Source organism: Triturus cristatus, chromosome 9 (assembly GCF_964204655.1).
Source record: "Triturus cristatus chromosome 9, aTriCri1.1, whole genome shotgun sequence".
Classification (NCBI taxonomy): Eukaryota; Metazoa; Chordata; class Amphibia; order Caudata; family Salamandridae; genus Triturus; species Triturus cristatus.
The window spans coordinates 453580440-453601944 of record NC_140592.1 but is presented as its reverse complement, the minus strand read 5'-3'; the positions used below and the strand labels follow the sequence as shown (position 1 = coordinate 453601944).

Genomic DNA, 21505 nt, shown 5'->3' with positions numbered 1-21505 from the left:
ACTGATTTTGATCATACGGTTTGGGGAGAGAATCAAAGAGATAAGCGTGGCTTGAATGCTGGAGAAATTGTGGGAGACATTTTTGGAGCAATCATACCGAGTGTTGGAGTGATACTGAATGACATTAAGATTAGAAAACTTTCTACTGTAGTTGATAAATTAGCGACTAACACAGCTGGATCATTGTTACTAGTCAATGAGGAAATATTAGATCGATGGTTTTGAAGAATTGTGTCATTAGACGTTCTGCTCGCCAAAGAGGGCGGGGTCTGCTGGATGCTAAAGGTTCGGCAGTGCTGCACTTATATTCCTGATAAGAGCAGAGCTCTGCAAAAATAAATAAAACACCTTACTGACCTTTACCAGGACCTAAATGGTTTGCCAACTAAAGGAGTTTAGGATTCAGTTGGAAATTGGCTTAGTGCTATTGGAAGGTGATTTGCAAATTTTGCAAGTGGCATAGTTGGATCTATTTTGAAACCGTTATTCATAGCTGGGAAATGTGTACTTACTATGTACATTCTAGTGAAGGGGCACCGAGAATATTGAGAGAAGAAAAGAGAGTCAGAAACTGGGTGAATTGCGGTCAGAGAATGCAAGAGATGAGTATTAGCATGACCTGAAGAGACTGGAATATTTCAAAAGAAAACTACATGCAACCACAACGGTTTAGATAGCCCATCTAAAAGCACATCTGATAAGATGTACAAGCTGTTGATGCCTTGATACACCATCAGAGGGGGATTGGAGAAGTGTAATTTTACGCTTTATGTTTTGCTTCAGTCTCTCTCTTTGAATATTTTCCGTAGGGGTACGTTCTAATCATGAGTAGCCCGCACTCACGTGTAGTCTGTGTGACTTATTTATGACTAAAAGGGTTTAGGCTCCAGATGTCAATGTCGTTATCTGTTCTACAATATATCATCTGTGTTAACAATGTAACTGAATCCTTCCAACATCATATTGACTCCCAAGTATAACTTGCCCTTTTAACTTGTTTTGTGAAATATTCTAACATTACCATTGTAATAACAATTTAGTAGAAATTGGTTTTTCATGATGTTAAGAATTATGATATAATGTGCTTTACGAGTCAGAGAGAAACTGTATTTTAACCTGTGTGATGTTAAGTTAGCCTAATGGTAGGACTGAATATTGCTTAACTTGTTTCTCAACTAAGGTTTAACTTTGCTTTTGCTTGTACTGTGAAATGTTGCATGTATTCGTGTTCCCACTGCAGGTGTACAAGACATCGTTCGTTTAGAGAAGGGTCAATTGTCTAGTCGATAATTAGGCCTGGAAAGGAATGCAATAATGAAGATGGGATGAATTCTCATGAGAGACGAAGATGGCATCAAGGACGTGTGAGAAGCTTACCGTGTGAAGCAAGAGGTGGAGACAGGAGTCGATGAAGGCCTCTGGCATAATGGAAAGTTACCCAAAGGTTGTAGGAGGTGCCTGTACTGGATGGTTGCTTTTGTACTAATGAAGTTAGGGACAGTTGACACTTCTCTGGCAGACTCTTCGAGGTACAGACCACTCTCGGTGATTGTGGCATTAGGCTACATGACCATAGTTAGAATTTCCTTTAAGGAGGACTCTGAAGGATGACACCTTTTATCCTTTCCCTCTAAATATCGCTTAGTCTAGGTTTGCCCTTTTTATATATAGTGTAGGGATGGTTAGGGAACTAGAAACCTTTCCTTTTGAGAAGTTTGATGCAATCTAACTTTCAATTTGGTCTTTAAATAACCTAAATAGTAAGAACCAAATTAGTAGTTTTCTCTTTGTTATATGGGGAGAATCGGTTCTGGAGATTTGGCTTCATCCTATTTGCCCTGTATTTTTATACTATCTGATACATCTGAATCTGTTCCAAAATGTACAAAAAACGGACTAACTAGAATCCAGTTGTGGAGCCGAGTTCCTGAAAAATTTCGGGCTTTGAGTTATTGAGTTGGGAAATTCCTTACCTCTCATGCTGCTTAAAAAGAACCATCAACCAAAAATTGAGGAGACAAATTTCCACGCTACCAGCTAGATTATGTTGATAAGTGAGATAACAGAGTCTAGAACGTTGTTAAATAGTCCTACAAGCGCATAGAACGTAGATGGCAAATGCATAAAAATGTAGTCTAATGCTCGGTGGCAAGAAGGAAGCTAGTCTTGGGCGTTTGACTGGATCCCTAGTCACTTTCTCCATGAACTACACAAGACACTACAAGAGGTTGAGTAGGTAGAATAATCTTGCAGGAGAGATACTACTGTAGTACTGAAAATATTTGCTAAAAAAACACTTTTTCCAAGGCAGGGTGACTGTCCCTGTCAGAATTCCTTAGAAGGACACAAGTGAATTATTATTAGGGCTCCCGGTTTTATGGTATTTATTTTTTTGCCATTTCCGTCTGTATTTATCCATATTTATTTTTTTCAAATTGTATCTGTATTTATCCATATTTACTTATGGTTTTGTGGAAAAATGAAGCTGAAATTAGTATAATTCCACATTTATTTAACTGGTAAATATGCACCCATACTTGAATGCCTACCATGCTTCAATGCTGTAAACACCTGCAAAAGACAAATCAATGAACTTAAAAGAAAATATGCAAATTTCAGATTCAACCTTGTACATATCTACTTCTGTTACAGCCTCTTTATTAAAATTCCTTTCCTTTTTAGCCCCCTAACCTATCAATCCACTCAGCCATAGGCCTGGCAGTCATGGCAGACAATATTTAGAATTACTCAAAAAGCAACCCAATTCCCGTTTTTATCCACATTTAAAAATAAATACAGACAAGAAAATAAATGTTTTCTGTCTGTATTTATTTGTAAAAATCAGTAAAAACTGAAAACTGGGATCCCTAATTATTATCAGCGCCTTTCTTATATGATCTCAATCCTTACCATTGATTGGTTGATATATACCCGATACACAGGTTCCTTTTGAATTTTCAATTTGTGAGTGCAATGACCCATTGGTAATGTCCCTTGTTCTGAAGAAGGCCCTCCCCACCATAAGTGTTGCGGACGAAAATATATGTCGACTCCTACTTGTGTTTTTGGACTGTCTTCTTTTTTAACAATATTCCTTCAGAGAAGAATCTTGTTAAAACTTGATTATGCTACGTGTGCTCAATAGCATATATTAGACTTCCTAGATTATTTTTTTAACTGTTTTGTTGCTAAGAGTTTTCATCTTTCACCTGCATGATTCATGAGCACTGGGCTATTACCTTTGTTTTCCAATGTACACATTACAATCTACACATAGGTATTTGACTGCATTGATCTGATTGTTTACAACTTTGCTGTTTCCCTATGAAAAGTGTTACATTACTTTATGCTGTTGTTTCTAACTTCAGATGTCTTTTTTTATATTCAACTCCTCTTTCTTCGTAGGCTTTCATTCATTAACCTTCACCATTCACATTATTTCCAACTGACTGGTTTAATTGGGCCCACCTTACAGATGCCCTGAAGTCTAATAGGGTTCACTGGAACCATTAGGAAGAGAAACCGAGGAATCAAATTAGTTTTAACTTATTGTCCCTTTATTTCAAGACTGGGTGTTACTTTACCACCGGTGGCAAAATTTGGACTTTCTGCAGGCTCCGATTGTAGGGCAGCTAGGTCCTGTCAGAAAAAAAAGTGTAGCTCCCTCAGCTTTAATAAGTGCCTCGTCACGCTCCAAGAGAAAACCTGCCCAATGACAACTTTGAGAACCTCGATCTGACCTCATGGCAGATACCCCTCTCCTTGGCACTGCTTGCGGAACCCACAACTGCCCAGGAACTTTGCAAAATGTCAGCCCACCAAGTGAAGCCTTCAATTCCATCTGACAACTTCTCATTGGGCATCAGGAGTCAAAGGGCATCAACTCCCAGCTAGAAGTTTTTAAATCATATCAATCAGACTAATAAATTGCCTCCCTCCATTTAGTTTCACTGGACAAATTCATCCTTCTAAAAATTAAGTCAGAAGGTAAAATGTCTTACTAGCCCAAACTCCTGAACCTACTGAACTAGGACCACTCAGAGGTCTGTCTTGCCTGTTACTTGGGTCCCACTTAAGCCTCGAGGGTGCCTTATTTCCCCCTCAGTCTCTAGTATTAAAACAGGATTCTACCGCTCCGAATGGGATCATTTTTTTAAATTTAATATATCCAGAAACCGCTAATAATTTTCTTTTGGCCAGGTTTCCTTTCTAATCAAACTTGGCTTGGTTACTAAGTTTTTCATTTCATGGATTGTTTTGTTGTTTGCTTGTATTGGCACAAATTTACCATAAACACATCTCTTTGAATGTTTGCCTTGCTTCTCTGGTCACATGCTACCCAAGGAGGACTAGTGCTTCCTTATTGAGTATGGCTTGCCCTTGAGGCTCCTTGCTGCAGTTGTAACATTACTTAACCAGAGACGCCCACAGCCGAGCTCACATTAAGACTGACATCTCATCTTCAGAGCCTCCTGGAATAGCTCTCAACAAGGGACGTGTTCTTTTTAAGAATTAAAGATTGAACTTACTGTATTACTCAAGTGAGGGTAGAGGGTTGCAGAGAGGTTCTGTTCTGGCAAGAGGGCAAACCTTTCCACTCCTGTGTGATGTTTGTTGCCCTGTGTAACCCACTGCCACTGTTTCTCCCCAAACCTATTCAGACTGGTCGATGATGGAAGCTATTTGGAAGGTCACCACCAGACATGCTGCAATGCTACACTGATGGCTGTTGTGCACTACACAAGGCCAAATAATAACAGAGAAATCAGACATACCTCAGGATATGCATTTTCCTCCATCTTGCAGGCCAGGAAAAGACAAGTGGCTCCCACGAGCTGCAGCTTTGGGATCCGGATGTTGGCGGTCTTCAAAAACAAGTTCATCAGATAAATCGCCAGGTAGAGCGTCTCTTCTTGCATGGTACAATACTCCTAAAAACATTGTTATATGTACAGGGTTTTGTAGTTACTACAGCCATCGAAGCATGTAAAAACTAATCATTTTTAAAATACACCGGCCTTACACCAACTTGTTAACTTTCCTTCAAGGCTAACCCATCACAGATTCTCCTTTACAGACCCAATATTTTACTTTATTTAATTCAACCTAAACCTTTTAAATTGTAGGTGCCTCGCAGCTTCATAGTGTCCTACAACTGTCTATCACGTATATGGCGTCTGAAATCATACCTCGTATTAACATCTCACAAGCCCCTTAAGCCTCTCTATTGGCTGCCACTCTCCACTCCCAGTTCATCCTGTCCTGGAAAGACAGTCGCCAATCAAATGCCAGAAACCTTTCCTGCGAGATTCCTCATTCTCTAAGCCCCATCCTCTGCCTCAAGCCCTACTGCAGCTAGCGCATGAGAAGCAGCTACAACAGCTGGGTGACTAGGGTGACCAGAATTTTAAAACCAAAAACCGGGACATTTAACAAAAATAGAAGGACTACAATTTTACTTCAAGCGATGAGAGCGCTCCTCAGCAGAGAATTACAGAACAGGCAGTAAGAACATACGTAAAAAGCAATTTTTAAACCCAGTAGCTTGCATGTTAATTAAATTGCTTTCTTGAAACAACTGCTAACTATCCCTGCTTTTTCAAACAAACACCTCCCACCGTCTTCAGTCGACCCTCTTTAAATTATAAACCGGGACATGAGCTACATTTCTTGAAATTTGCTGGGACAGCTGGTTAAAAATGGGACCGTCCTGGCAAAACGGGGCGCCTGGTCACCCTATGGGTGACGGTTCTTCAGTCAAACTGCCCATTGGCTGATTTTAATAAAAACTAGGCAACAGGACACTCCAAGCCCCAGTGACCACTATTTCAGCACATTGCAAGGCGAGTGCCTAGTTACTGTTTATGTGAATTACATGCTGTAATGTATCATTTATGTTGACTTTTTTCCATTGAAATGTATTCAATCTTGGTCATGATTCTTTTCACCACTCGGTACTCCTGGGCCATTGTTGGCCAGCCTCAATAAGAGTGACAAAGTGGGAAGCAGGTTATGAAAAAACACGCCCAACTTGGAAACACAATACCAAAAATGCTGTACGTCTGTCTCAACTAAAAGGTGTCTACCATCTACGTCCAACTGGATGCTGATCCTTGGAGGAAGTTCCCCCAACTACAACTATACAAAACAAGTCAGGCCCCAAAGAAAGCCAATTCTCCAGGATCCAATCATGGAAAACAAGATAACAAATGGGGGAGCCAGAAAGAAGTGCAGAAGAGGCCCCATGGGAGCTGCCCAGGGCTCTGCTCTTGCTTGGTCTGCAGAGAAGGGAGCTCATTCGGAAAATGGTCCTGTGGCAGGTAAGTGCCTAAGGGAAGGGATAGTTTTAGCATTAGAATGTCTAAGGGTTGTCAGGGACACTTGTGCAGTCTGCCGGCCAAAGACGGGTCTAGGTTTAGAAACAGAGGGAGGGGGGGCTCTTCTGAACAGATCTAGTGAGTGCAGCTGGACGGTCTTCTCACTTAAATAGAATAAGCTGGAGTGACTGTATTTATAGATCACGGATAGAGGAACTCTAGACCCTACCTGACCTGGTTATTTTCAACAGCCTGCTTAATTTGAGCATGTGGTTTCCGTTGCTCGGCACCAGTACTTAATTGTCAGCACCGGCACTTATGGCAGTCTGCCACATGGTGGCGCCTTTTGTCCAATTTAGAGATCTGCACAACAAGACCTGTTTATTAATTCAGTGTACTTTAAAATGACTAATTCCTGCTGCCTAAGCCGCTCTAATTGCTTTGGGGCCTGGAAAAGTCTAAAATGTCACACTTGTAGGAGTGTGATTGTTGGTACTGTCATTGGCAGCGCTGGTAGAGGAAATTAGTTGTTCAAGCTGCAGTGGACTCCCGATGAGGGCCCTGGCACTTATTTATTTACAACTAAGCACTGCTGAATGCTACTTCTTTTGATTTTCCCTGTAATCAATTACAATCATGAGATGACTTAATGTACTTAGGCAGGTTTAGATATTCCTAAAGTTACAGACTTTACATGGACTTAAAACTGACCTCCTCAGACAGACATTTACCAAGTGGCACCCAAGCCTAATTTGTAAAAAGAACAATTGATGGACAGAATGCATAACAGTGTCATACATTCACCCCAGTACAGAGATCTGGGCCTAAATCCATCGTTTTTTGCTCACCATGCCATTCCAGTTTGAACCCAGCCATATGCGAATCAGTCTTGACCCTGTGCTCAATAGCAACAGTCCATCCTGAACTGCCAGGCCAAGTCCTCCCTGGACTAGAAACAAGCATCCTAGGACCGGTTTCGGGGTTTCACCTCTCATCAGCCAGGATAGCTTGACTCCAGTGGCATGGAGAGCACGGGACCCACATCTGGGCATACCCATCCCACTCGGAGTGACAAATGCAAATATCTCCTTGTGTTTGGTTTGTTCACCCTAAGGTGGCAGGGTATGTCCAGATGTGTGTTCCTTGCTCACTTTGCCACTGGATTCAAGCTAGACTGGATAATGAGGGTTGTTAGCCCAAAACTAGTCCCAGGATGCTTGTTTCCAGTATGAGGCACAGGGTCAAGACTGATTTGCATATAGCTGTGTCTGAACTAGGGTGGCCAAGTGAGCTAAATAATGATGATGGATTCAACCCAGATCTGTGACTAGGGATGAATGTCTGAAAAGTTTCAGCGCTTCTTTCATCATCTCCTTGTGTTTGCTTTGTTCGCCCTAAGTTGGCTGGGTAGGCCCAGACGTGGGTCCCTTGCTCACTTTGCCACTGGATTCAAGCTAGCCTGGCTGATGAGGGCTGTTAGCCCGAAACCGGTCCCAGGATGCTTGTTTCCGGTCCAGGAAAGACGTGGCCTGGCAGTTTCGGCTGCACTGTTCCCATGAGGCACAGGGTCAAGACTGATTTGCATATAGCTGTTTCTGAACTGGGGTGGTGAAGTGAGCTAAAGGATGATGATGGATTCAACCCAGATCTGTGACTGGGGGTGAGTGTCTGAAAAGTTTCAGGGCTCGGTTCATCATCTCCTTGTATAAGCTTAATTTGTGACAGGTATGTGATCAACCTTTTTTCTCCTCTTACGGCTTTTTCCTCTCAACAATGGACTCTTAGCAATTACTAGTTGCCTTAAGTTGCTCAGTTATAGCTCTCATATAGACGCCATTTAAAGGTTTAAGCACACCAGGAGGCACTCACAGATCCTTCCCGGTACACTACATTGCTGTTATTTGTGCCTGTCTGTGTTCCTATACTAAAATAATTTCCAATCAATCATGTACTCTGTTCTCTGTGTTAGATCTAAAACATTTAATGTTGAAGGTCGATTTTTGAAAAATGACAACAGGTTTAGCCTTCATCCATGAATGTAGAAATAACTGACAGGCAAGTCAATATTTACACCTAATTAAAATAGTTCAACCATTGAGTCGATCTTATTCCTTAAAAAGTCCACCTACATATTGTACATTGGGAGATAAGATAAGGTATATACTTATCTTTAACATTACCAGCTAATTACAATGACAATCATCTCATACAAGGTGAACTTAAGAGGAACTCTGATATTCTTACTTATAATTTATACATTTGAAATTGATGGGACCTCCGCGCAAGGTCCACGTCCTAACTTGCGATCGGCTGTGGGGGCGGTGAGGAAAGGGGACATCCTCGCCGCACCTCCTGCCTTTAATTTCTTTTTCACGCCGGGTGCCGGTTCCAACCGGCTTTCCCAACGTTGTTCGAACGTGCGACCCAGAAGCGATTCCAATCGCTTCCGGGTCGTGTGCCGAAATGCCAATTAGAAGGGGAGGCGAGGCGCCTTGTCACTCATGTGCGCGGCGCACACCCGCCTCCGTTGCCTCTGCGGGGGAACGGCACGACCGCCATAGATGCAGCGTGTCCGATGCCGCCCCCTACCTTAATATATGGCCAGGTATGGACGAGTCCTCCTCCTCCCTTGACTCCCGCCCTTGGGTGATGGCCCCATTTCCCGGTGCCCAAGTTGCTCACCGCCCATCTTCCCCCAAGGCAAACTCCTCCATTAACACCAAGATTTGGATTAAGGGTTGTAAACCCCAGCCGTATTTATTATAAAAGGGGAGAGGAGTTGGCCTAACGGCTAGGGCTATTGACCTCGAATCTGGGGAACTGGGTTCGAGTCTCTGCAATGACGCTGAACATCCTGTGATTCTGGGCAAATCACTTAATCTCCCCGTGCCTAACAAAAATGAACGTGTCCTCTTGTAATGCAACTGGTGCTATGTAAAGCGCTCTGATATCCGATTCGGGTCAAGTTCGCACTATATAAATCTTTGTTCAATAAATAAATAAATAAAAATACAATAATTTAGGACATGCATGATTTTGTGGATTATTTCCACCGTACCCAAATTATTCTATTTCTAGTATTCTGCTAATGCATTAATATTTCAACACATATTTAACTGGTCTCCTAGATCTGTGAAGCACAATAATTCATGTCCACTAATCCTCAATTCTGAAATTTTGTTTCCGTGTACTTTTTTCATTCTGGGCGCTCCACTACTATAAACCAAGTAAGAAACCTTTCTCCTTTTTTCTTCTAAAATGGCTAACTTTGCTTCTAGCTAACATTTACATGACTATTAATACTTCCTAATTTAGCCTTGAAACAGCTCGGGGGGGGGGGGATGGGGAAGCTGCAGGGGTGAAACACGTACCGGCTGTTGCAGTTTAACATGGAAACACAACTAGCTGTTGCCGTTAAAAAATGGACTTCCGATGGAGTATGTAACCTGGCATTCAAAAACAAAGATCAATATGGTCAAAGTTAATGAACTTCCAAATGAATTTTTGTTTGATTACGTGGCCGAATCTACATGGGTGATTACCACTATCTAAATACTGGTGTCTGAATTGTACTTTCAAATGTGTTTCTGGGAAAGGGTACTCTGCCAGGGATCTTTTACCATGTACAGGCACCAACCACACATCTTGGAACCAATTTAGCAATCCAGAGGAAATTAGGTGTTTTTTGCACCAGCGCTCCTCACTCGCCCTACCAAAGGTGATGATGAGGGAGAGGAGCCAATAATTTTGCGAAGAATCAATGGTGCTCTGCAGAGTAATCAAGTCAAAGTCCTAGTTAGGATTACACATGGGAATATCTGCTTCAGTCTAAATGGAGCATGCCCAACTGCGGCAATACTGCACAGTATTGAGGATGACTGGCAAGAGCTCATGGGTGGAGAAATGGTTAAAAGATAGCTGTTCATCAACAAAATACCGGAATTAAGATCAATGAGCGTTAGAAATGAACGCTCACTCATACCCAGACAAGCATTTGCAATGCAATAGGTCTCGCATTTGCGAGGGTTTAAGGTATTGGCATTGTAAATGACAATGCCTTTTATTTAGCCGTTTTGAAAAACAACACATAAATTAAAGGCATTGTCATTTACAATGCCAATAGCTCAAACTCTCGCAAATGCGAGACCTGCTGCATTGCAAATGCTTGTTGTGATTGGGAATTGGCTCCTGGTTTGCATTTTTCAACGACAATAAGTATTGTATGTCTGACGAGGTGGTGACAGAGAAACTATTTTATCTAGAGAGCAAGGGAGTAGCTAGAAAATTAAAACACTCCTCACTTAAAACATCTTCAACGAGCACGCAAGGTGAGCAAACCTGACCTCATTCTCCTTTACCTTTTCATCCCCCTTCGAGCCATCTATTTATCAATCATTTCACTCTTCTGTCTATTCATCCATTCATCTGTCAATCCCTTCACCTTTACATCCACCCAGCATCCATTCAACATCTATCCTTTCACACACACTATCTGTCTATTCCTCATCCTTCCACTGGTTCATCCTTTTATCTCTCAATCTTGTCACTCTTTCATCCCTTTTTTACGCTAATACCCTAAAGGGTGATTGGCGAGCTATAAAAGACCAATAACATACATCTGTTTTCCCTTACACCTATCCATTGTTTCACTCCATCCTTTCACCCTTTTCTTTCACACTTCCATCCATTCATTCCTACACCCATTTACCCTAGTTTCCATCTTTTTTGTCGTTTCACTGTTCTTCCTTTCACACTTCCTTTTTTCACCTGTTCAGTCTTTACTTTCTACCTATTTTTTTCATGCTTTTGTCTTTGTAATTTTTCTCGCAAGCACCTTTTTCTCTTTGTCCCTCTTTCAGTTTTGTCCCCTTTGTTCGCCATGATGCGATTTTCTTTTCTCTTTTTCCTCTGCCTATGGCCTTCTGTCATGGTGGTCCCTAGCCATTATTTATTAACAGATGGAAGAGGCCACAAACTACTAATCTATCGTTTTATTGGGATCACCCACCTGTCCCATGGTAGCCCCCGCTCATGCTGCTTGAGCGGGAGGATCGCTGCCCACTGCTAGAGAGATAGCCCTAGCGTACTCCTTCGAACAAGTCTGCTGGGCACAGACCACTACTGTGACAACAAACAGAGCAACTGGACCCGAGGGCCTGTGAGGGAACAGCAGGCTAAACGTATTCCATTTTACAGCCACAGCCCCTCAGACCCCACCCATCTCACGGAAGCTTGGTTCACAAAACATTTTCTGTGAGCTGTCCCTCATTCATGGCTTAAGTGTGACTGGGTGGCACCAGCAGCAAAACAGACCTTAACGGCTTGTGGCGAGCTACGCCATATGCTTTACGTCGTGTAAAACAAAAAATGATTAACATTTGAATGAAAGAAGCGCCAAATCTAATGCTAGAGTTTACCAAATCAATGCTACCGCTTTGTTTCTTATCAACCCTCAATTGTTATTCCTTTCATTATGGTGGCGGGAGCAAATACAACGCGACCATGTCTTCAACAAAACAAGCGCTCATCATGACGTTTTCGTTTGGCGTTTTCTGCCGTCCCACTTGGACGAACTCGCCTGCTAAAAGGTTTCTTATCTTTATGGGGCCATGTGTTTGGCCCCATAAAGATAAGAAACCTTTTACTCCAGAAGGAAAGCAGGTGAGGCCGTCAAAGTTGGACGGCGGAAAAAGCAGAACGAAAATGTCACAATCAGCTCTTTTCCAATGGCTGGCCACCGTTTAGCATAAACGTTGACGCCAGCCAATGGAAAAGAGGGGCGAGGCTTAATGCCCTTTACACAAAATACCCCAAATCATTAAATCTCGCCAGCGAGACTGCACATGTGCGCAGCCTACGCCAGGCGAGACCTAAAAAAGGAACAGGGACTTGCAAGGGAGCAAACAGGGAACATGAGTGGATGGCCTTAGACAAGCAAACGCGTACACACCTACCAAACTAATGGAATTTTTATCATGAGATGGAGAAAGTGGGGTCTGCAGGGAGCCTGTCACGGAGTCACAGAGAGGGTGGAGTTTTAGTGAGGGGGTGCGCGATAATACTAAAAAGCCATATAAGGTTAATTAAGGGGGTATAAATGACTCCTGTCGCCTCACCAGAATACACAAATTAAGGCTTTTGAAGCCGCATTCCATGTCCCAGAGAAGATGCAAAACGCATAAGAGTTTTTATCAAGGTGCACTGCAGAGCCACTATAATTGAGCTGGAGGCACACTCTGCGCAAGGGTTTCCAGCTCACCTCCCCCTCACTGGGTGATAGCAGCTCTTAATCTGGTGGTGGGTGAACAGAGCCGATATTGTGTGCCACACAGTCTCAACATGCGAGTTGGAAGGCCTGCATGCAGTGCTTAATTTCAGCCAGGGTTTCCGGTGCTGGCATAGACACTTAATGGTCAACACTGGCACTTTAAACAGTCTGCCACCCGGTGGAGCTGTTTGTGTAATGATGAGCGAAACAACAGTTGTATATTAATTCAAAATACAATGAACATGATGTATACCCATTGCCCAAGCCATTATCATAGGTATTTGGGTATAGAAGAGTCTGAATTGGTGCACTTGTAGGAGTGTGATGGTTAGTAGTGGTGTCGGTACTGTCAATGGCAGCGCTGACTGGGGCAATGGGTGCTGCAAGCTACAGTGGCCTCCTGGTCAGTGCCCTGGCACTTATATATATATCCCCCCCCACACACAAATTAAGCACTGCCTGCATGCATGCATGTCGTGGGTCATTTCGGATATTTTGCAGCCCGCTGGGTACGATGGCACAGGAAGATAAGCACCGGCTACTCAAATCTTCGTGCAATCTGCTGCCACAGTTTCAAGCGCTAACCTGATCTGCTTCGCTTGTCATCCCTCAAAGATCAATAAACTGATTCACCCATGTTTCAGACTACAACCTTCTGGCAGTATGCGGTATGGGGAGGCGGCATAATAATGTAAAATCCACTTGATCGGAGTTTGATTTTTGGTTCTATTCCACAGATGTTCAATGCACTCGCTCTTATATTGTTTTTGGATCATCCCTTTTAGGGCATTGACGTCGTTAGGATCTTTGTAGAAGCCAATATTAAATATAAATTAAATATGTAATGTGTTCTGGGTTTTTTTCCAGCTGCTTCGCTTGAGTGTTAGAGGTGGTTCAATTACACCACAGGGGCCCCACTTTCCCTCATGCAAGTGAATGATTCAGCAGTGGGGATCTGAGTCCTTATTAGCTCCTTTTCTCGGAGTTATTCCTTATTGACCACCCCTGATCAGACAACAATCAATGGCCCATTTTTAGAGACCCCCTTCTGGTCAGGCATCTAAGAGAGCGAAATTCTAATGCAGAATTATGGATCTCCTGGTGTGCAGATTCAGAAACTTTGCATTTCCAGATGACATGCCTGGGGACTAATTTTCGTCAATTATACTTCTACTTTTTAGCGGATTGTTCCATCTAGCCAAGTTTCAGCAAAAGCATCCTAATATTTACGCAGGGTGCACCGAATCTGAATATATTACATATATGAATATATTACATAAATTGCCCAAATTTGGTTAGATTGTTGCATGTTAGTTTGTATCCTAGCCTTATGTTTCTTAAACTATGTATTGCCTTTTATTTAAATAAAAAAAAAAAATAAAAGAAAAAAACCTCAAAGATAACGGAGGTGGATTCAAGCAGTGTCCGTTAGCGAGGCATTTTCTGCGTAACCCAGTTTTCCGTGGGTGAAAACCATGCAAAATCGCCTTGGCAAACGTTGAGAAATTCCACAAAGCACACAATTAACGAATTTCATGAAATTAACTCATGAAATTACATTTTTGTCCGGACCTAGTCCGAGCAAGGGCATGGACCAAAATATCTAATACAGTAACCAGCAGCGTACCAGGTGAGACTAGAATACCTACATGGACTTGAACCAGCCAGTCGACCAAGATGGCCCTCATAGGAACTGTAACTCTTCTGGGAACGTCCGAGATCTTGAAGCTGCAAGTGGCTTGTTCCTTCTGGAACAGAGGGAACACAAATATTTGTAAGGTGGGAGATGTAAAAAACACAGGGAAATGCATTTGTCAGAAAAAAAGCACATAAGGCAGATCAGATGTTAGTAGTCCCAAAAAGAGGTGGCAAACTATAGGTATCCAGTGACAACTAAAATGTGATTCTGTCATTCAGGACAAGGGCTGGAGGAATCTCCATACCATACGAAAGAAATAACCTCTAGTAGTCAAGGTAAACATTTTAAAAGTACATAAAAAAAATGTACATCAAAAACACTCATTCGCACTGAAAGGTAACTGAAAAACACTAGTCGCAAAACACAGTATTTGCAACGTCAGTCCCTTGGTTGTAGAGCATAGCATATCTTCTCCTCCTGTTACTACGGCTGCTAAACACAGTCTCTACTACACACCAATGAAAAATGGATTTTTGAGCGGTCACCCAAAACATCTATCTATGGCATTCGAATTGTCTCACAATCACAAACAACTCCAGTGTCTATCAATTTTGAATTCATACACTTGCTACTTTAGCATATGCACGCAATTAGTAAATTGCATCCCCCCAGGTAAACACGAGTGCATAGAGCCACATTTTCTTGGAGTGTAGAATTTATGAAGTGTTTCATACCTCAGCTAGGCCCTGAAGTGCTTCTGGTCGGCCCAGTATGAGACTACTACTGGGTTTGTTGTTCTTGGTTGGAAGAGTGCATTTTTTAGTCTTGGGTGTGTGGGAGTGTTTTAGTATCATTCGTGAGGGTTCCAAGTGGACAGGGCCGGACTGGGAACCAAAACCGGCCCTGGCAAAGTGCTCGGCCGCCCCCCACTCCCCCCGGGGGTTGGGGGTGCCGCCGAGCTCTTTGCCAGGGCCGATTTTCAGCTGATTTTGTTGCAGGGCCGATTTTGCAGCTTTGCTGCAAAAACGGCCCTGTAACAAAAACGGCCCCCAGGGGCCCAAAACCAGCCCCCACACGTGCGGCCCACCGGGGGATTGCCCGGTGCCCGCTACGGCCAATCCGGCCCTGCAGGTGGATCCCCAAGATGTGGTGGTATACTTTTAACATATGAAGTGAAGCAAAATAAATAGTCACCTTTGGGCACACTCTACATTATTGGCCATGCTTAGACTTAATGTTCTTGACATCTGATTTTAGGTCGAGCCTAGACAGCGCTTGCGCTGTCTGCAAGACATGTTCTGTTGTATTCTATGTGTATTATAAAAATTAACTGCTTTCCTATTGGCTGTTGGCTGTGCCATTAAAAAATTTAGCCTTTGTATTGGTGTAGGGTTGTAAAAGTCCCTCCCTTCTCTCCTTCTGCCGACTTCACTTAGTGAGTATTTAGTTTGGGCATCACACTGTGTAGCGTGTGATGACCCCTGTTTACAGAGATGTGCATGTGTTAGCAATTATCCTTATCGTAACTGTAGTCTGATTTCCATTTTGACCTAAAAAAGCCCTGTGCCTTTGTTTATGTTTTAACGTGCATCGGTTATGAATTATCCTGATGGTAACTGCAGTATGACTTTTATTCCAACAGTCAAACTTAAAAAAGATATTAAAAAACCACGAAGCATTTTATTTTACTAATATTAATCATTGCGTGTTATTAATTAAATAATTTGGTAGAGCGTTTTTAGTTTCCTTTCCTCCTTAACCCGTTCCCTGCGTGCATCGGCCAACGGCCGTCGCGAGCACTACCTGGCTAGTGCTGCGCATGTCCGTTGGCCGATGCGGCCCCGCCCACTCATTAAACGTCCCACACCACAGCGGAATTCGCGCAGTGGTTAACGGGTTAAGTTGTTGGGGTTTGTTTTCCGTTTTGCCAGTGGACATGGGCAGAGATGCTGGAGTCATGTAACGTGTGGCTGGAAGTAAATCGCAGTGCATATGCACTTTTTAGAGCCAACAATGGTGAGCACCGGCAGGACCCGGGCCAATTAAAGCTGCTGTTATTAAAAAATATGTTAGAGCATTTTTAGCTTCTTTTTCAGTTGACGTTGTCGGGGTTTGTTTTCAGTTTTGCCAGCAGACACGGGTAGAGATACAGGAGTCATGCAAGGTGTGGCTGGAAGTAAGTCGAAGTGCATATGTACTGTTCATTCTGGATGGTTGCCAGTATGCATGTGTATCAAGTGGCTGGTATGGTAAGACTTTTGGAGGAGTGCAAATACAAGGAGATGATGGACGGAGAGATTAAACTTTTCAGACACTCGACCCCAGTCACAGATCTGGGTTGAATCCACTATCGTTCTTTAGCTCAGTTCGCCACCCAGTTCAGACCCAGCTATATACAAATCAGTCTCGACCCTGTGCCTCATGGGAACAATCCAGCCCGAACTGCCATGCCAGGTCTTCCCTGGACTGGAAACAAGCATCCTGGGACCGGTTTCGGGGTAACACCCCCCATCAGCCAGGCTAGCTTGAATCCAGTGGCAAAGTGAGCAAGATAACCACGTCTGGGCATATCCTGCCAACTTAGGACAAACAAAGCAAACACAATGTGATGATGGACGGAGCGCTGAAACTTTTCAGACACTCACCCCCAGTCACAGATCTGGGTTGACTCCATCATCGTTCTTTATCTCACTTCCCCACCCCAGTTCAGACCCAGCTATATGCAAATCAGCCTTGACCCTGTGAATCATGCGCCAAACTGTCAATGCAAACGTATTGTTGTAGGAGGGGTGAGGAGGAAAGGTGTAGTAAAGATTCTGTCACTTTGAGAATCCTCACCACTACCCACAGATGGATCAATATCCATCACCTGTAGGTCTTTGGTTGGTGCAGTGTTGAATGAATGACTTTGCATGAGGATTGGGTTAGCCAACTTGGCACAAGAAATCTGGTCCCAACATCTACATCTTGTGGGCGTTGGAAGAACACAACACCTTAGAGGGCAGGCGTCTTGGCGCAAACAAGGTTCCACATCCCTTCACCTCAAACCAGATTCATTGAAGTCATGAAGGTAGAATAACTATATGGGCGTTGAGAAGAACCAGGTTTTTAATTGCTTTTGAAAGCAAAGAGAATTGCCCTGGCTTTTAAGAGAAGAGATCAAGGTTTTCCAAAACTTGCATGTGGAGTGTACAAAACTGCGACCACCCCATGTCACTTTCTTAATTCTTGAGACAATCAAAGATCTAGCAGTAGCTCATCTCAGCGTTCTTTTTGGGTTGCACCATCGGAATTCAGACAGACACAGACTTGAATTTGGGGATGTTTTTGAGCAGACGACAAGCAGAACTCTGAAGCATCTGAAGCGTTAGGAGGTCTCTGATACCCAAGTAGAGGGCATTGCAATAGTAAATCCGGGATAGAACCGGGGAAACAATCACTGATCTTTACAGATCATGTGGAATGAAGGGTAACACCTTCCTTATATTGAAAGGCTGAAGATGTTAGTTTGTTGACTTGTACCACAAATGATAACTCTGCGCCAAATATGATCCCTAGATTTTTTACTGTTGAGACTGGAAGGGGGTGGAAGGGGGGGGGGGGGGGAATTGAGAGGTCGAGGCTCCCAAGAGTTGTTCCTAACGTTAACCTCTGTCCCAAAAAGGAGTACCTCAGTTTTTTGGGTTGTTCTTTTTAAACAGTTACTCCTCATCCAGTTTGCAAAGGCCAGCATACACGTATTGAATCAATCTGCAACTTCTTCAACATCACTTGGGATTGACAGCGCTATCTGGGTATCATCAGCATACGCAATTGTGGCAAAGCCAAAAGAAATTATGAGTTTGGCTAGAGAGGCCACATAAATGTTAAATGGGGTAGGGCCGAGAGACAACTGCTGGGGAACTCCTCAAGGCAGTGTAGAGGGTTCAGACTTAAATTCCCCAAGGGTCACCCTTTGCTCAAGATCTCCTGGCATAATTTTTAGGAGATCGTAACCATTTACTGAGATCCTGTTGAAGCTAACTGTTCCAAGAGAACTGAATGGCTCACCGTGTCGAAGGGGCAGAAAGGTCCAAAAGGACCACGCAGTCTTCCCGTAATTATCCATGGTGAGTCAATCTCTTTTGAGACTGCAACCAAGGCAGTCTCAGTACTATGGCCGGATCTAAATCCATATTGTGATTCACTTAGTACATTGTTACTCATCAAGTATTCAGCCAAAATCCTATTGAGATCTTTCTCGAGGAGTTTTGCAGGAAAGGGTAAACAAGATATCGGTTGATAGGTTTTACTGCCTTCCTGAATTCCAGGTGATCCTAGATGTTCCTTACACTTAATGACAGTGGGTTTTCGGGGTCGGCCATATGTACAGAGAAAGTGGCACCCTCCCCTCTCCGGAAGGGAGTGCTAATATGATTAGGGTAATGAGATGAAAGAAATGAATATAAAGTAGTTGTCTGGCAGCACACTCTGATTTTTCTCCAGTTTCTGTAGTTAGTAAAGTGGTGCTACAAGGCAAAGACCAGATTTGTGAGGCAATGGATTAGAAAACTAGTCTGATTAATTCAGACTTCAAGAGTTACGTCAACTGTAAGCCCTTAAGTTCAGATCTCAGGGGCTAGTTAGGGGTATTCAACAGTTTAAGGCTCTCCACTCCCAAGCATCTGCCGCAGTGTAACAATCTTTTGCATGAACATTGATGGATTATGTGTGCTGATGCTGGTCTCTGGTTTCAAGCTGGGGGTATAGTGAAGGGTTCACTTTCTACAAACAGTCTGGGCCTTTCTTTAAGGAAACCTTATGGATGGCGCATAGGACCTTAAATTTAAGCCTGTTACCAAAAGACAGTGAAGAGCCTTCATGGTGGTTAACCAGTATGTGGTCAACGCTTTTATAGACGTGGGCACAATCTGGCTAGCAGACTTTGTAACCCAACAGTACATTTCTTGGGTAGACCCATGAAGTTGAGGTTGCAGTAGTTCAAACAGGACATGTAAAGGGCTCCTATCCGCTCCACCCACTCAATTTGGAGAAGTGGAAAGATTTTACAGAGAATAGAGAACTGGCAGTTGACGTCTTGACTACGGAGTTGGCTTGAAAGTGACCAAGAAATCATGTCAAAGTATCTTCTTGTTCCTGGGGGAACTGATTTTGGAAGAGGGGAGACAAAGTGACCTGTTAAATGTCACAGAGGCAGGTTCAGTTGTTCAGTTAACAGCATCCTCAGTTTTGTCTCTGTTCATGAAGAGTAGTCTCCGCTTGCTCCAGGGGTTCAAGTATGACGTCATGTTGAAAGAACTGTCTGGATAACTGCCTAGCTAGAAGTGCACTTGAGTATCATCCATCATCAGTGGAAGTTCATTTGCTACTGATCTGGTGACTGGGCCAAGGGATGATGGCAAATACTGAACAGAAACAAGATAAGGTAGATCCTTGGAGGCCGCTGCAGGCACTCAACACGTATAAGATTCATATGAGAGTTGTTTTTTAAAAACCTTTTAGCTTCTTTTGGAAAAAGAAGAATGTAATCCAAGATAGAAAAGCACTAGGTATTCCTTTCAAGTGTACCAGGCATTTCACACACTATTTTGTGGTGGACAATGCTCTAAGGTGCAGACAGCACAGGAAGCCCAAGGGCCATCTTGTTTACCAATCGAAAGAGTAAATGATGGAAATGTTATTGTCTTGTAGCATTAATATAATTAAAAGTGTCACGGTATGAGATCAGAATGGATGGAAAGAAGTTATCAGGGAAGCTTAGGAGCAACATTAACAGGATTTCTTTGAAGAAATAGAAGGTAATTTGTTCAAGGCCCTTTCAGCAGAAGCATTGGAAACATCAGTAAATTAAATCTTTGAATGGCAGACTCATGTCCAGAAATATTGGTGGTGGAAAAGGATGCTAGACCATGGGTGTCCACTGTTGGTCCATAAGGGCAAGGGTCGTGTCAGATTCCCAAGTTAGTAATGATGTAAAGGATTCCCAATTTGATTTGTTGAATGAAAATAAATCTTGTGGTGCTTATTGAACCCCCATCACCTAAAAAAAGAAAATAAATGAGCACGGCATCTCACATGATCGACCAACAAATGGCGCAGTTTGTCTAGAAAGCAAAGTGTATGATACTCGTAGGTCGTAGCCAAAGACAGATAATAGGTTTTTCCCATATAATTAGGCGATGGGGCACAAAAGTACAACCAGACACTAGATATTGTATGATACTAAAGACGCGTGATGCTACACAGTGGTAGACCCTTTACAAAGGTTAACTGATGAGCTTACAGTTGCTGACTGCTGTATTTAGGTGTTAAGCTGGTACTAATTATGTAAAACCTCTGAGCAAATAGTATTGATGTATGTATAACAAAAAGGTCAAATAATTCTGCCATAGAATGTGTTGCATTATGGCACATAATGTGCCTTTTCTTGCGGCATAATTTAACTGGCTTCATAATTTAGTACTCCATTGCGTTGTTATTCCAGCGCACTCCCCCCCCCCCACACTACATCCCTTATAGTGTGCCCATAGGCGTTCGTTAACATCCCTCAGTATCACTATGTACCTCTCTTCATATGAGACACTGCATCTACTCCATCCTCAAAATCTCCCCCACCCAAAAACATCCATTCCCAAAGAGGACCCTTCAGGGATCTTCACCTTCACTTTAACAAAATTGCCATGCACAGAGATCCATTGGTCTCCCCTTCACCCCATTAAGTGCCACCCACAGTTTGGATCTTGGATGTTCTTTTCTTCAATAAAGAGGTTAATCATGGCAAAGACCATTCAGAGGTACCCCCATGATCTTTTCCCTAAAGGGCACCACAAAATTACTAGCACCCCAACAAACAGGCACTTATTCCTTGCTCTTACCATCATGTTTGAGAAGATCTCGCATGCGTACTTCTCCACGTGCATATCCATGTTGGCCATCGCCTTCTTCAAATCTTGCTCCAGTAGAGAAGAATGTGCGAAGAGCAGCCTGCTTCTAGAGGCAACAGCAATGGGACAGCTGCCACTCCGACCAACTGAAACCTCTACAAGATCAAAATAGCCAAGCACTGACACTCCGAACTCCAACAAAAAGCTTACGTTTGATTGTTTATCAATTGTAAATTAAATTATTTGTCAAAGGCATGGGTGAATGGAAGGGTCTCCATATTTCCTGCTTTGAAGAAAACAATGTGAACAAGACTTATCTGTAATGTTAAAAACTAAGCTTGCTTGCTTGCTCTTCTTTTGTTTCCCTCTTAGACATTGCTGAGATTTTCCTTCTGGG

The 21505-nt window shown here is 42.9% G+C and overlaps 1 protein-coding gene across 2 annotated transcripts in view; it reads right to left on the bottom strand.

Moving 5' to 3' along the window:
* Nucleotides 1–21505, bottom strand: part of CCNP (cyclin P) — a 290235-nt gene that overhangs the window by 181410 nt on the left and 87320 nt on the right. For both annotated transcript variants that reach the window (XM_085625344.1, XM_085625345.1), the window contains exons 4-6: nt 21100–21263; nt 14235–14333; nt 4776–4931 (exon numbers count right to left, since the gene is read on the bottom strand). In XM_085625344.1, coding sequence (XP_085481470.1) covers nt 4776–4931; nt 14235–14333; nt 21100–21263 — 419 coding nt within the window. The remainder of the gene's footprint in view (nt 1–4775; nt 4932–14234; nt 14334–21099; nt 21264–21505) is intronic.